Here is a 14,459-nt window from a genome sequence, read left to right on the forward strand (position 1 = left end):
CTTGAATCTTAGGTTACTCGGGTGAAATCAAATCAAATCTGACTCTGTTTAACTAAGTTTCCAAGTCAATCAGTTTTTGCTTTGGAAAATTTGCCAACAATAATTACCATTTAAATGACAACTTTTAAAAACAACTAGCATTTGATTGGGAGCCCACTTTAAAATATTATATCCCGCAAAAAAACCCATATTAGGGCCTATTCTCTTCAGCTTATTTTCACTTCAGTTCAGCTTCAATAAGTTCAGTTCAGTTCTTAATTTCCTTTTCTCATAAAATATTCAGTTCAGTTTAGTTCAGCTCAAATAAGTTCAGTTCATTGCAGCTCAGTTTAGTCAATCAGAATGGACCCTAAATGATGACATATGCTTTACATTATCCATAAATCGGGTAATACACTTCAATTGCTCCAAGTCCCTCAATTTCGTAAAACACTAAATTCACCATGTATTTATTTATTTATTTTACCATAAACCCTAATTTTAAGATTTAATAGAGAATTTTTTTTTTTTTAAATTCAACCGAGAAATTAAATCTACAACATTGTGAAATTAAAAACAATTTACGTAATTGTATTCGGCCCCCAAATTTCCTTGTTTTCTCTACCGCAGTCATTTGAAGTTTTATGTGATCATTAAAATTTTTTTATTTTAAAATTTAAATAGCAATAATTCTCAAAAGTAATTTTACCTCCGATTTTATTATTTGGAACTTTGGAGTATTATTTATCGAATATAAAATATTCAAAAATTGCAAATAATAAAAATCGGAGATACTATTTGAATACAGTACTTGTTGACAAAATTTTCTTTAAACCCATTTTAGCGTGTCATTAATATCCTCCTAAATCTTAGATCTACAGTAGTTGTATAGTTTAATTTTTCCATTCGAAGTTTTTTCACTTCACTGTTCACATCCCTCCTCTCTTCCCTCCATTGAAGCGTTCGCTGAATCCTCCGTTGAATCGCACTCTGAATTCTCCATTGAAGCGGTTTATGAGCTTTCTCTTCTCCATTGAAGCAGTTTCCGAGGTAATATTGTTTTTTTTTTTAATTCAAGAGAATATCAATTTCGCAATTTTAATCATTAATTCAATTACAAACATAGTAAAATTAGGGTTCTTTTAAGGTGGATTATTGGACTATTGATTATAATTACTGAAGTTATGAAAGATTGTATCGAATTATTTTTCTGCTAGAATTTTGTTAGAATTTAACTTAATTTCGAGCCTAATTTGATAATTGAGTCAACTTTGGTTGTTAATTTGTTGCAGGTTTTGGTTTATATAACCCTTTAATGTCAGAACCAAACCATGAAAATGGACCTTTTCTTGCTCAGGAACGGACATGTTTGAATGTTAGTATTTTCTCACCATCTTTTTTTGAGTTTATACAGCTATTGATTATTTAACAATGTTTTTGGTTATTTGAATTTGATAATGAGAAATTGTTTATGTTTGTGTTCAGTTCATCATTACGCGTTTCTAAGTTTAAAATCTTGGCTCCGACACTTGGTTTTAGTACACTACTAGTACTTTGTTATCGAGCAAAGGTTGAGCTTTATGTGAGCCAAAACAATTAAACATAGACTGCACAATCTTCATCATAAATCTTGTTGTATAATTAACTTAAAAATCAAATCCTTCTTAAGAGTAGGCCATCTTCTTTCGTAGTTGTTTTTGCTAGAATTTGTGAAATTTGGAGCCTTGAAATAAGCTTTAGTTCAAGTTAAGTAGTTCGACTACTTTGAGTTACTAAATTGCTCCACCTTGTGACTGTTGTGAGCAGTGGCGGATCCAGAATGGGTGCTGGGTCCCCATCACCCATCGATCGCATACCCATTGATCTAGGAGGTAGAATTTGTTGAAGATAATTTTGTGATAGAGGAGGATTTTGTGGCGGTAGATGCATTTGGGACTAAAGAAAGTTGTTACTCGTATATCACACGTCTTTTTTCCTTGTCATTATGAAAATTAAGTCACAGTTTTAGATTAAACAATCCAATATTGTCAAAAATACCCAAGTTAATTATACAAACAAAAACTTGTTATCCACTTTCTGCTCACCGCCCATTCGTACCCACCTAGGCGAGCCACCACCTTTGACCCTCTCAACGTAGACACCAAGGCCGACAATCAAACAACCCCAGCCATCGCCGACCCACCCGGTATACCCAACCAAACAGAAATTAAAGTTTTATTTATTTTTTTTTTATTTTTTATTTTTTGGTTTTGCCGACTTGAAAAGCCATCCACGGTTTGAAGAAACAATAGAAAATCAAAACTGAAACCACATCCACAATTGACTTCTATTCTTGAAGTTTTTTTTTTGGGTTGTTGAAGATTTTAAAGTTTCTAGTTGTATTTTATATGTACATGTAAGGGATGGATGACATATGGGTTGCCGTGGAAAAGGAAAATAGGGCGGGGAAGGGGGTTGTGTTGCTAGGGAAGGGGAAAGCAGGGGCTGCTGGGGAGGAGGAAAGGGGGGACGACTGGGAGAGAAAGAGAGGAGTGTGAGGAAGAGAGAGAAAGAGAGGAGTGTGAGGAAGAGAGAGAAAGAGAGGAGCATGAGGAAGAGAGAGAGAGAGAGGAGCGTGAGAAATAGAGGAAGAGAGAGGGGTGTGAGAAACTGAGAATATAGCAAAAGACTTTATTTTTGTTTATTTTTTTTTTTTCAATAAATTAAAACTTGAATTTTTTGGCTGGGTCACGTGACCCAGCGCGAACATAGCTGGGTCTGCCCCTGGCTGTGAGTTGGAGGCTATAAAAAAAGGTTTTTCTGTAGAGTTTGCTTCTAGGAGGGATAGTGGGATATGTTTGCATTTTGCAAACCATGTAAGAGACCGTATAATTTAAAGTTTATTGGCGAGGCTACCTTGAGCAAGTGATAAACCAATAACACTTTGTTTCTGAATTGTGTTTTGGCAGTTTTTTGTCATATGTTTTCGTACACTTATTATACATAAAGAATAGGACCTTAGTTCGCAATGCAATCTGATGCAGTGAGAATTCTTTTCTTTTCACTTAATTCTTTCACTTGAAATTCTTGTTGGTAAGCTCCCTCACTAATTTACGCCATTTAAGGGGCTCTCTACGTTATAACTTATAACTTACAACAACTCCTCTACCACTTCCAAAAACATCTATATTTGTGAGAATTGAGCTGAGAAACTTCATATTGCTTACAGGGATTACCTGATTGAGGTATTTAAAGCTAGATGTGGCAACCTTTTGACTAAGATTAATATTATTCGAATGGATGTTAAAGCGTTCTTGGCTTCTTGCTACCACTAGAGTGAAATTTCCTGTAATTTTCTGGACCCCTTAAACTGTCATAGTGTTTATATAGGCTTTGCTAAGGTTCGATTGATTCTTCTCTAAACCTTTCCCGTTTCTGGGGACAACTCTTTTTTATATATAGTTAGAGATTCTTCTATTTATGATTATTACTAAATCTGGAGATCAATCAATAGTTAGAGAAATATGTTGAACCATATTTTTGCATTTACAATGTTGATATGAATTTTGTCCCAAGTCACAACCACCTTCACCAAACAAGTCCCCACCATCGAAACCACCATCACCATTTGCACAGCGCTCCTCACAAATTTCTAAATACCTACCTTAAATTATTCCCCGTCATTACAGACGCAAGGAGAATCACCACCACTTCCCCATTTCTAAACCTCTCCCATGGAACACATCATACAAATTACTGCTATTTCTATGCCTTACTACCTAAGAAAATATATGTCAACCACATTTCCTAACTTAGGAGTTAGGACTGCTCCCTGCTCCCCCCTTCCCCAAGCTTGCACAGCTATACAGATCCTGAAAGATATCCTTAACCCACAACTGTGAATTGAGCATGCTTTTAAGATTTACCACCACAACTGATGACATTATTTTTCCAATTCTATTTTTACAGCTTTGTTGGATTTCTCTTTGATTTTTTAAGTGATAACTTGAATCCTTGACCACCCCCTTTTATGCATTATGTCTTACTATTTTTGTTTATCCTTTCCTTTGGGTAAGGCTGCAAAGGTTGTAAGCCAGGACACTGTATTTCTGGGTTGAGTGGCTTTAATGGAGTTGGATAAAAAATTATGGAATTTGCTGAGGTTAGATTGTGCTGACATAACTCAAAACGATAGTGTAATGCTTTTGTGTATGAATAATCAGGTGGAAAACTTGTCCCTATGAACACTGAATCATATGATGCTAAATTGGGCCTTTGCCCTTTTTTGGTTGGTATTGTATCTTGCTTTTTAGTCTTTGGATGTCTCTTGTTTTGTTTATGCCAAAAAAAAATCTGTAACTGATTTGCTCTTTTCCCCTTGAGCTCTATTCTTATTCTTTGTCATAATGTCATATTTACTCCTCTATTTTTTGTCTTATCAGTCTGCAGAACGGATTGGGATTGGGAATGTATTCAACAAGCTGACAAAGCAATTGGGCAATCCTGTCGAGTTTGAACTTCCAGACCGGTTAAATAAATATCAGTCTGCTCCATATATTTTTATAAGACGCAGTATCCTTCAAAATTAAAAATTTGTTTCATGCATAGTTGGGAAATTTATGGAGTGTCATGTGATGTTCTTTTGCTTCTAGAAGTGATATGCACTGTAGCTATCTTTTTCTTAAGCTCTTATAATTTTCTCAGCATTAATCTGTAAAAGATCAGTTGTAGAGTTGTAGTTAACTGGGTTGTGGTTGTCTCAAGTTAAAGGTGGAATACAGATCATTTGTGATAATCCTACTCCTGTTCTTCTGTGTCATATTTTTCTCACATTATATAGATCATCTTCTTTTTGCTGAGCATTGCTTTCTTCACTTTCTTTTGTTATTGTTAACAAAGCTAGATATATATGTGACTAAGAAACCAAAGAGGCGCCATGAGGATGATGGTATATTTTGCACTTGCAGTTCATCTACAGGATCTAATGCTTCTTGTGGTAGAGACTGCCACTGTGGGTAAGTAGGACTAACTACTTCTATCATGTATTTGTTTGTTTCTGATGAACATTAGAGATTAGATGTACATGTTTTTTTAACCTGGATATTTTATGTGCTCCTTTATATTTCTAAAGAATGTAGACCACTTAGTATTGGGCTATTTATGTCTGATGAGTGTAAAGCTGTAAACATTACATACATTTCTGTCTGCTTTCTGATGGCACAATTCAGTTGCTGTGGATTCACCTGATAGACCTCTTTTCATCATGAACAATTGGGCTGTTTATGTCTAATGAGGATAAACATTACGTACATTTCTGTGTCTGATGACACAATCCAGTTGCTGTATTGCTGTGGGCACACCTAATAGACTTCCTACCAACATGAATAAACACTAGAAAATTAGATTGATATCATGATTGGTGTTCCTCTTAGTAGTTGCAGAGTGTTAATTAGCAATGCACCACTATTGAAGCATTAACTTCAATGAATTGGGTTCACAGTTAAGGCCATGAGGTATTTGGGTTTACATGAACATATAGCACTTGTTAGAAGGTAATGGAGGAAAAGGATCATGGTTGATGACCTGTAATAGACTAGATAATCTGATTTCATTAAATTGATTGAATAAGAAGAAAGAATAACAATGGAAGCTTGAATCTTGATCGACAATTGCGCAAAGGGTTAGAAGGATAGGTTTAATAACTTTAGGCCATTACTCTCAAAAGAGCTTGAGGCTATAATTCTCAAACTCTCTCTAAGATTTCTCCAATACAAATTTCTGCATATCTTCCTTCTACTACTCTCTACCTCTTTATACTACTTAGCTAAGCAAGTACAACTTTAATTCCTACATTTTCTAATTCTTATCTTCATCCCTAAAAGCCAGCATGGCAGCTAATAAGCCAACACAACAACTACCAGCTTTAAGGATGTGCTTCCCCTTGTGGTGGTGTGTTAGCTTACCCCTTTTTTTCTGCCTTCTGCTGCAAGTGTGAAGAACAGGTGGTGTGTTGGCCTGATTTGTTACACGACCATAGGAGATACATTTTTGGTTCGTAGCCGGTCCCATCCTTGAGATTAAGGCTTTGATATTGTTGTTTTGTAGGCATCTTTACCTCTTTGGGTATAAGTAAACAACTTCAAATGCCATCTGATTGCTTTGAGATGAATGATTGCTTCTTGAATTTCTCTTACTAGTACTATGTACTATTTCCTTGCATATGGTTTAAGTTGGGTTATCTCCTTGGCTCAATGCACATAAGTGCTTTACAGGTTTTAAATATTGGCTGGGACAAAATTTTGACAGTTGTAAGTGATGATGGCTACATGACACTGGACAAACACCCATTTTTTTTTTTTTTGAAATAATAATATCTGATTATTGTCCAGTTGCATTCCGTCGAGCTACTGAGGTACATTTATCTGTATATATCAGGCTTGCTTACCTACAATGTTTTTTCTGGACATTTATTTGCTGCTGAAAATGGTTGATTTTAAATTGTTGTGCTGAATTTATTCTTTTATTTTTAGACATTTGAATGTTTCAAGAATAATAAAGAATCTGTGATTTTGGTTTAAATGCCTGCAGTTCGGCATTTCTTCTGCTTACTGCTTGTATATTATACATTACTCTGAGAAGAGTTTAAAGATTTTCTGCCACCACCAGTCCAATATGAAGTAACAAGTCTCATTCCCTCTTTTCGGAAATCTATAAAAGAGGCTTGTTTTTTTAGGATGTTAGTTCATTTTTTAGATACCATCAGGCTTTTCAGCTGTCATAACGGTGTGATAGAATGCATTTTGAAAGTTTATAGGTATTTTGCAACTAGTAGCATTCAAATGATTTCTTCAATAATAAAAAAAAGTAGCTGCAGATGGTTATTTTATTTAATTTTAAGGGAGGATTCTGTCGTATCTAATTACATGATCTCAAGGTAAAATGTGGAAATGGAATCTATCCTGGGATTTAGGTTTTCTTTCTTGTGAGGGTTTTCGCCGAATCTAACCTGTTACAAAACACTGACTAATTGTACTCCACAGAATGACCCTGATCATCTAATTTGTGTCCTTTTCTGCTTGAGAATTGTTACATAGGATGTCTTTTATGAAGGAAGATCTGTGTTGATGGGGAGAGGATAACTATAATTTATGTGCTCCACAATATTTGCAATAGCATCTTGATCTTTTTTGGTTAGGAGTTTGTTTGGGTGAACATAATTGCTCTGTTATTGACTAAAAGTTCATTTGTTGGCGATGGATGTTTGTGAAATAATTAAATATTTCTTTTTTGCAGGATGTTACTCTCCACCTGCTCCTCAAACTGTAAATGTGGAGATGATTGTGTTAATAAACCATTTCAACAGCGTCCTGTGAAAAAGTTGAAACTAGTGCAGGTTTATATCTTTTCATGGTTTTATCAGAACTTTTTATTCTTTTGTTTAAAATATTTGAATTTGTCAATTTTTGAAAAAATTGTGAGAAATCACCTTCTAAATACTTATTTGGGAGGTAGCACCTTATAGGATTATATAAGACACAGAATTTCTAATTGTCACCTTGTATACAGTTTTCGGCCAGAAAAGTCAAATTTCGGTAATGATTTTCTTTCTTTCCCTTTATTCTCATGTGAATGATTCTTTTGTATTTATATCCCCCCCCCCCCCCCCCCTTCCTGCCAATTTCACCTTCTCCCCTACTCTCTTTATTCACTACACCTTCAATATCCTCTATATTCTTCTTCAATATCCTCTATATTCTTATTCATTCTTACTTCAATAACTAACTAAATTACTTGTCCACTAAGCCAATGTTACACATCGGAAAGAATCTAATAAATGAATTAATTAAAAAAGACAGTGGGAGGCTCAAAAAGTACAATTAAGAGGGATAAACAAAATGAATTTCTGAACATATTCAGCAAGATGATATCACCTAACAGTGAGGAAGGAGAACCAAGATGATATCTCTGGGAGTTGCAAAAGAAACATATGAGAAACAGAGTTGTAAGGTAGAAAAACAGAAGGGAAAAAAAAAGATAGAAATTGTAAGGTACACATATTGAATGAAGGAAATGTGTAAGAGAGAAAAAGTTCACGGCTGGAATTTTGACTGGCAGCCATTAGGTGTTTTTGGAAGACTTTCTCATATAAGGTGCTTTTTGACAAAATAACAATTAGATTATGTAAGGCGCTATCTCTCAAAATGGTAATCAAAAGGAATTTTCTATCAAATTATTCTCAATTTTGTTACATTTTTCTATTTTTCTGTGACAAGACCAATAAGTAGATGCTGAGTATCATTCGGATCCAGTATACTCTAAAATGACTAGAAGTCTTTGGAGTCTGTTTTTCATATGGGAAGACATCATAGGTGGGATACTGGGATCAATTGTGAGTTAGTGACAATAACATCATCTTCATGGTAGCGTTCAATATGCAGAGGCAACTTTGGCCTTGTCTTCTTTTATGTGTTTGACGTCCCTGTTTCTAAGTGAATTGAATGATGCAGAAATCTTCTAATCTTTTGCTTGGCCATTGAATTTTACATTCTTGTACTTTTACGTACTTATTTTGGAGGATGCTTATAGTTTATTTTTTAACTAGGATCTATTGCATTTTATGGATAATATTTGTTCTGATCTCTCAAGGTGCCAATTTAAGATTATGTGTTTCTTGTAGACTGAGAAATGTGGAGCAGGCATTGTGGCTGTTGAAGATATTAAGCAAGGGGAATTTGTTATTGAATATGTTGGAGAAGGTGCTTACTTGTGCTCTTACTGTTATGCTTCCATGTTGCCACCTTTTCCAATCATTGAATGATCTTTGTCACTGGTGCAGTAATTGACGATAAATTATGTGAAGAAAGGTTGTGGCGCATGAAAAGCACTGGGGAAACAAATTTTTATCTTTGTGAGATTAACCGGGACATGGTAATCGATGCCACAGAGAAGGGGAACAAATCAAGATACATTAATCATAGTTGCTGTCCCAACACAGAGATGCAGAAATGGTTTTTGTTTAGATCCTTGAACTAATTTGTTGAAGCATTGATTGTGTTCGAAATTGACTTGGACCTGTTTTATTAGGAGTATAGATGGAGAAACAAGAATTGGTATATTTGCTACGCGTGACATTAAAAAGGGCGAGCATTTGACATATGATTATCAGTAAGTACTTAAAGACTATCTCATTGTGCATTTGCTATTGGCTTGCTTTTGTTTTGGACAATGTTAAGGGGTTATAATGCCTGCAGTTTGCAGACTTACAAGACATAATTTCTTTTCTATACAAACCAAGCTAATGAATTTAGCAGGTTTGTTCAATTTGGTGCAGATCAAGATTGCCATTGTGGTGCTGATAGCTGTAGACGTAAACTTGGTGTCAAACCTAACAAGAAGATGCCTTCATCTGATGCCGCATTAAAATTAGTTGCACGCCAGGTAGCGGCATCATCTCCCAAAGTGAAAGCAATTTTGTTGGGAAAAAATGTACGTTGTGATGGTCTATTTCCTTATCAAGTGATTTTTATATGAATATGGCTCTGGTTTCTTGAAATTTAATATTGGTGAATCTTAGCTAGAGCACTAGACCAAAATTTGTGATGTTTTTCACTGATAAATCTAATCTTGAGAGTGAATTCTTGACAAATCCATGTCTAATTTGTTGGGTGAGGTTCAACTAAAGGAAGGCTCTATGTTCTCCAATATGCTGTACCTATATGCATTCGAACCATTGTCTATGATATTCCCTGTTTTGCAATGGCAGAGATTTGAGGGCTCTATGTATACTTAAGACATTTGGGGTCACACCAAACAATAGCTTCCCCATTATGCCTCTTGTTGCTGCTACTAATGCAGTGTGGTATTGTACTGGAGTTTGTAACTGCATATAAGATTAATATTAACTCCAAAGGTAGGTGGTCTCACTTGTCAAACAAGCGAACCACTGAAGTCCTTTTGAACTTACAGTACGGATATGAAAAAAAAGGAAATTAATGGATAACTAATAGGAAACTGGATGTTTGGGTGGTTGCTAGAAAATTTATGGTTTATACTCTTGTACAATCTGGAATATGTGTGACCAGATCAAATAGAGCTCTGAAACAATTAGAATACAAGTCTGGTACTTTTTTCTTTTACTGTTGCTAATTTATTTTTGCAGCTTTATTTTTGTTTTGTCGCACAATTAGCTTTTACCTAGACTAAAATGCTTTCTTTTTCTCCTTTTAAGGTTTATCAGAATGGAAGTTGTTACAGAGGTAAAGATTTCTGATCATTTGTTAATATTCCTTTGTTTCCAATTTTAATTTATTTTTTAAAAGGTTGGGTACTGGTGGTCCATGAAGAACTTGTTTCATGGTTATGTTGTTCTATCTTGTCACAGATCAAAGACAGTGCTCCTTTAATTGCATTGGTGAGGTTGTCAGGATTCCCCGTCCTGACCATAGTAGGTACTTATTACTTAACTAACCATTCTCCTCCTTTGAAGTCCATGGACCACTTCTCTTTACTACGCTGTTTTAATTTGTGGCCTTCTTATTGAATGTAAACTTTTGGGGCCTTAATTACCAGACTTTTTTTTAAACGAAATTTTGCTTTTTTGTTCAAAGAGATCAATTCTATGAAGTTTATACCATCCTAAGGGTTAAGTGCCCTAAGGCTATTTGTTGCAAAATTTATTAGACTTTAAATAGTACTATGAGAGAACCATTGTGTGATGCATAGTGAATTGCTGACATATTAGTTATTACAGGACATTTGGTATTATAAAGCGGTTTGATAACACTACGAAGAAGCACTTGGTGAGAATTTATTCATGTCTATTGTGGTTTGCTCACTTGCTGAGTGTACTGCCCAGTTAAAATCTCTGACAAACCATTATTGTATTGCAGATCATGTTTGCAGATGGCAGTGCTGAATTCATTGACATGTCCAAAGTAGATTGGGAATTTTGTAATTTCTTATTGTAGTTCAGGGTGAGTACAAGTTTATTTCTAATTTGTGTCTCCTAATCTCAATTGTGCCTTAGCTTGGGTGCTAATATGATGGCTACTTTGTTTTTCCTTATTTTAATTCATTAATGTTTTTCATTTTTTTCCTAGCAATCACCTGTAATTAGTGAAGAACTGAAGATTACAAATTTTAAGCATTCATTTTCTTGCTAAATGACATTTGTTCCTGTCCCCTATGCCCTTTTGTTGGAAGATGTAAAGCCATGGCTCTGAAGGTCATTCATTTAGACCTTTAGTGAATTACCTTTGACATTTGCTGCCAACTAGCTTGTGATCGACAACTTGATCACAATTTAGTCCTCATGCATGCAAAACAACAAGAATTATGCCAAATACTACTAATTTAAAGAACAAGCTTCTGAAACTTCCTTATTTGCTTCATGTAGAGAACAAGTAGAGCTCACTGACCATTTGGTTCTTGAGTAAACTGAAGCTGGACCAGATACTTGTCCTGTTTCTGAGCACTGGCACCAGCATCCTCTAAGCAATTAAGTTCTGGAATGTTTTTATTTTTTTTATTTTTTTTTTATTTATTATTATTATTATTTTTTTTTTTTTTATTTATTTATTTTTTTTTTAAAAAATATGGATGTTGAAAAATTTATTATAAGCATTTAAATTTTTTTTTTGGGATTTGTATTTGGAAAATCTGAGACAATTATTATTTTGAAGGCTTAATAATAACCCTTTTGACTTGTTTTATCCCTGATACTCCGTATTTTACTAGTGTAATTTACAATAGGGGTTTTAATGCTCAAGAGACAAATTTTCTGGAGGCTCCCGTAAGTGATGAGTTCTAAACTATATATATTATTCTGCAGAATGTCTGGGTTTCAGGCAGGAGATGTCTCTGCTATCTGTGTAACTGATCTTATTGCAAAACTGTGTTGAAACTTGCTTTATCTGATTGCTTAATATTTTACTTGATGTGTTAAGGTGTGCACTCCGTATATCTGTTCTTGTAGGATCTCTCTTGAATTTGAAAATTTTCATTACATGTTAAAATGTAGGTTTTCAATGAGGAATGAGGAGATAAATCCATTATGAGTAAAATCTTTTAGTTATTGAAGACATTCATACATTCGATTGTTTTTCTACATATTTGATCTCAATCATCTCATTATTACATAAAAATTCCCATCATCTGTAATTTTTTTTCATTCTGCTTTTTGTTACATGTATTTGCGTCAATTCATAAAATCAATTGAGCTTTTTGTGGGATTATAGAAGAATTGAACTTGAGGTTTTAAGATGATATGCTGAATGCCTTTCAGCAAATTGAAAATGGCTTACTTGAAAATGGTAAATGTGTTGTTGGTAAAAATAAAATTTGATTTATTGCAGGAAAAGAAGTAGGTAAACAATATTCTAATTAGTCTATCTGCCATTCAGATTTCTTTGGCAAATACGAGTAGTACAGATTATTGAGTACTCAAGTAGGTTGGCAAATTTAAAACCGTAGCTGTCATCTTCAGGAAGAAATTTAAAACTGAATAACCTACAACTTCTGTACGTTGCTTTTACTATATTTTCCTTCATATTGTGTTGGTGATACTGAATTACTGATTATGCTTTGAAAATCATTGAGGAGATGTCTACAATAAATTTGGTTGCCTCTCCCCCCTTCCCGTTATTCCTTTAACCCCTTTTGAGGTGGATTTGTGGCCATCTGAAACTTCAATTCAACTGTTCTTTCTTGTGTTGCAGAAGACGATCCGCTGTTTAACCTCAACAAAGAATGCTCCAAGATGGGAGAGGATTGAACATTATCAAATTGGCAACATTATTTTTACTAACTCCTGTATCATTATCGACCCATGTATCAATCATTCTTTTGTGTTCTTTATTGGTAATAAAGAGTAAGAACTTGTAAGTTACTAAGTTGTTACATATGTACCCTGTTCCTCCTGAATGGATTTGTCTGAAGTTCTGATCCTTGATGGTTTTTTGCTGAAGTTCTGAACTTTTCTTATATTGGAGTAGTTATTATTTTCCATTACACTACCTTTGTTAACAGTTATTTACAATATTTACCAAAAACGGGTGTTAACTTATTTCTTTCCTATTTTAGTAACTTTTTTATGTTAAAATGACCAAAATGCCCTCATTTAAAAATTATTATTACGAAATATTATAACCTTAATCTAAATTAAATTAATTTTTCTCTCTCCTCCATCTCTCAGTTCATCTTTCTCTCTCCTCCGTCTCTCATTTCATCATCTTAATCTTTCATCTTTCTTCAAATTTCAATTCATTCTAATAGGGAGTTTTAGATCTGGTTTTTCTTGGGTGGTTTGCTTGATTTGTGGTTGGATTTGGTGGCTTGTGGGTGGATTTGCAGATTTGTGGGGGTGGTTCGTGGGTGAAATTCGGTGGTTGTTTGGTGGATTTCGTGGTTGTTGGGTCGATTTCGTGGTTGTTGGGTGATTTTCGTAGTTCTTGGTTCATGGATTTCGGTGGTTCTGAGGTGGATTTTGTGGTTCGTGGGTGGTTTTCAGTGGTTGTTGGGTGGATTCGGTGGTTCTGGGGTGGTTTTCGTGGTTGTTAGCTTGATTTCTTGGTTCATGGATTTTAGTGGTTCTTAGGTAGATTTCGTGGTTTGTGGGTGGATTTCGGTGGTTATTGGGTGGATTTCGTGGTTGTTGGGTGGATTTCAGTGGTTATTGGGTGGGTTCCGATGACTTCTGCGTGGCGTGGGTGGTGGTTCGTGGGTTTTGGGTGGCGTGTGGTGGTGGTTCTGGGAAATTCTGATTAAATTGTAATTTTTTTTTATTTGATTAATAGTTAATTAAATGTCCATAACTTTCAATATTCATGTTTTTGAAGTTTTGCCCAGGACTCCGCGCTGAACTCCTTTGTTGTATAACTGTTAATGGAGGTAGTATATTTTTTAATCATGAATCCTTCAATTTTTTTTATTTATTTATTATTTTTTTTTTTTAATTTTTTTGTTTATTTTATAGTAACTATGAATGAGTAGTCACTTTCTAGGGTCTAGTCTGGGAACTTGGAAGCCATGTTTCATGATTATTTGTGATTTAAAGTTAATAAATTTATGATTTAAAGTCGATTAATACTAATTGATGTGTTTTAATTTTCAATTCATGTAATGAGCAATATCATAATTTAATTATTTGGCTAATAAAAAATAGAATGGAAAGATCATATCTTCAAGTAATTAATATTACAACTTAATCTTGACTGAACCCTTTGGAAAACACCCAAGCAACTAACGAACCCACACGAAGAGTTAATTCGGAAGGATTTAATGAGTCGATCGAGTAATTAATATTTAGAAGTCAGAAATTTGAGCTTGGAGCGTCAAATCCGAGCATCCGAAGTCGAGTCGAAATAATAAAGGACGAGACGGTAAAATCACTAATTAATCAACAATTTACCAAAATACTCCTAGGATCAGAATGCCCCAGGAAAACCGATGCCTAGGGGCATTTGGTATAGCCGAGGTGGCTAGCAAGCGCCCTAAGCCGAGCC

At 34.7% G+C, this 14,459-nt stretch overlaps 1 protein-coding gene across 4 annotated transcripts; it reads left to right on the forward strand.

Annotated features, from left to right (window-relative positions):
• The first annotated feature begins 858 nt into the window (after positions 1-858).
• On the forward strand, positions 859-12,902 carry LOC145556189 (histone-lysine N-methyltransferase ASHH3-like). Of its 4 annotated transcripts, none has more exons than XM_081617834.1 (14): positions 859-1,029; positions 1,272-1,354; positions 4,401-4,530; positions 4,862-4,973; positions 7,252-7,351; positions 8,636-8,714; positions 8,795-8,966; positions 9,043-9,123; positions 9,270-9,396; positions 10,187-10,214; positions 10,340-10,406; positions 10,709-10,757; positions 10,848-10,931; positions 12,675-12,902. In XM_081617834.1, exons 2-13 carry the CDS (start codon positions 1,295-1,297, stop codon positions 10,923-10,925), a joined length of 1,083 nt encoding a protein of 360 aa, XP_081473960.1. In that variant the 5' UTR covers positions 859-1,029; positions 1,272-1,294; the 3' UTR covers positions 10,926-10,931; positions 12,675-12,902. The 4 variants fall into 4 exon arrangements, with proteins under 4 accessions (XP_081473960.1, XP_081473957.1, XP_081473959.1 ...); XM_081617831.1 differs by having other exon boundaries at positions 861-1,029; positions 9,270-9,444; XM_081617833.1 differs by having other exon boundaries at positions 861-1,029; positions 9,270-9,444; positions 12,678-12,902.
• Positions 12,903-14,459: the final 1,557 nt, after the last annotated feature.

The sequence above is a fragment of the Chenopodium album genome, chromosome 8 (assembly GCF_948465745.1).
Source record: "Chenopodium album chromosome 8, dcCheAlbu1.1, whole genome shotgun sequence".
NCBI classification, from domain to species: domain Eukaryota; kingdom Viridiplantae; phylum Streptophyta; class Magnoliopsida; order Caryophyllales; family Amaranthaceae; genus Chenopodium; species Chenopodium album.

Coding starts and splice junctions, on each gene's coding strand:
- LOC145556189 (XM_081617831.1), top strand. CDS start 1,295: ATGTCAGAACCAAACCATGAAAATGGACCTTTTCTTGCTCAGGAACGG. Junction 8,967..9,042: donor AACACAGAGATGCAGAAATG/GTTTTTGTTTAG, acceptor CTGTTTTATTAG/GAGTATAGATGGAGAAACAA. Junction 10,407..10,708: donor CCCCGTCCTGACCATAGTAG/GTACTTATTACT, acceptor TAGTTATTACAG/GACATTTGGTATTATAAAGC.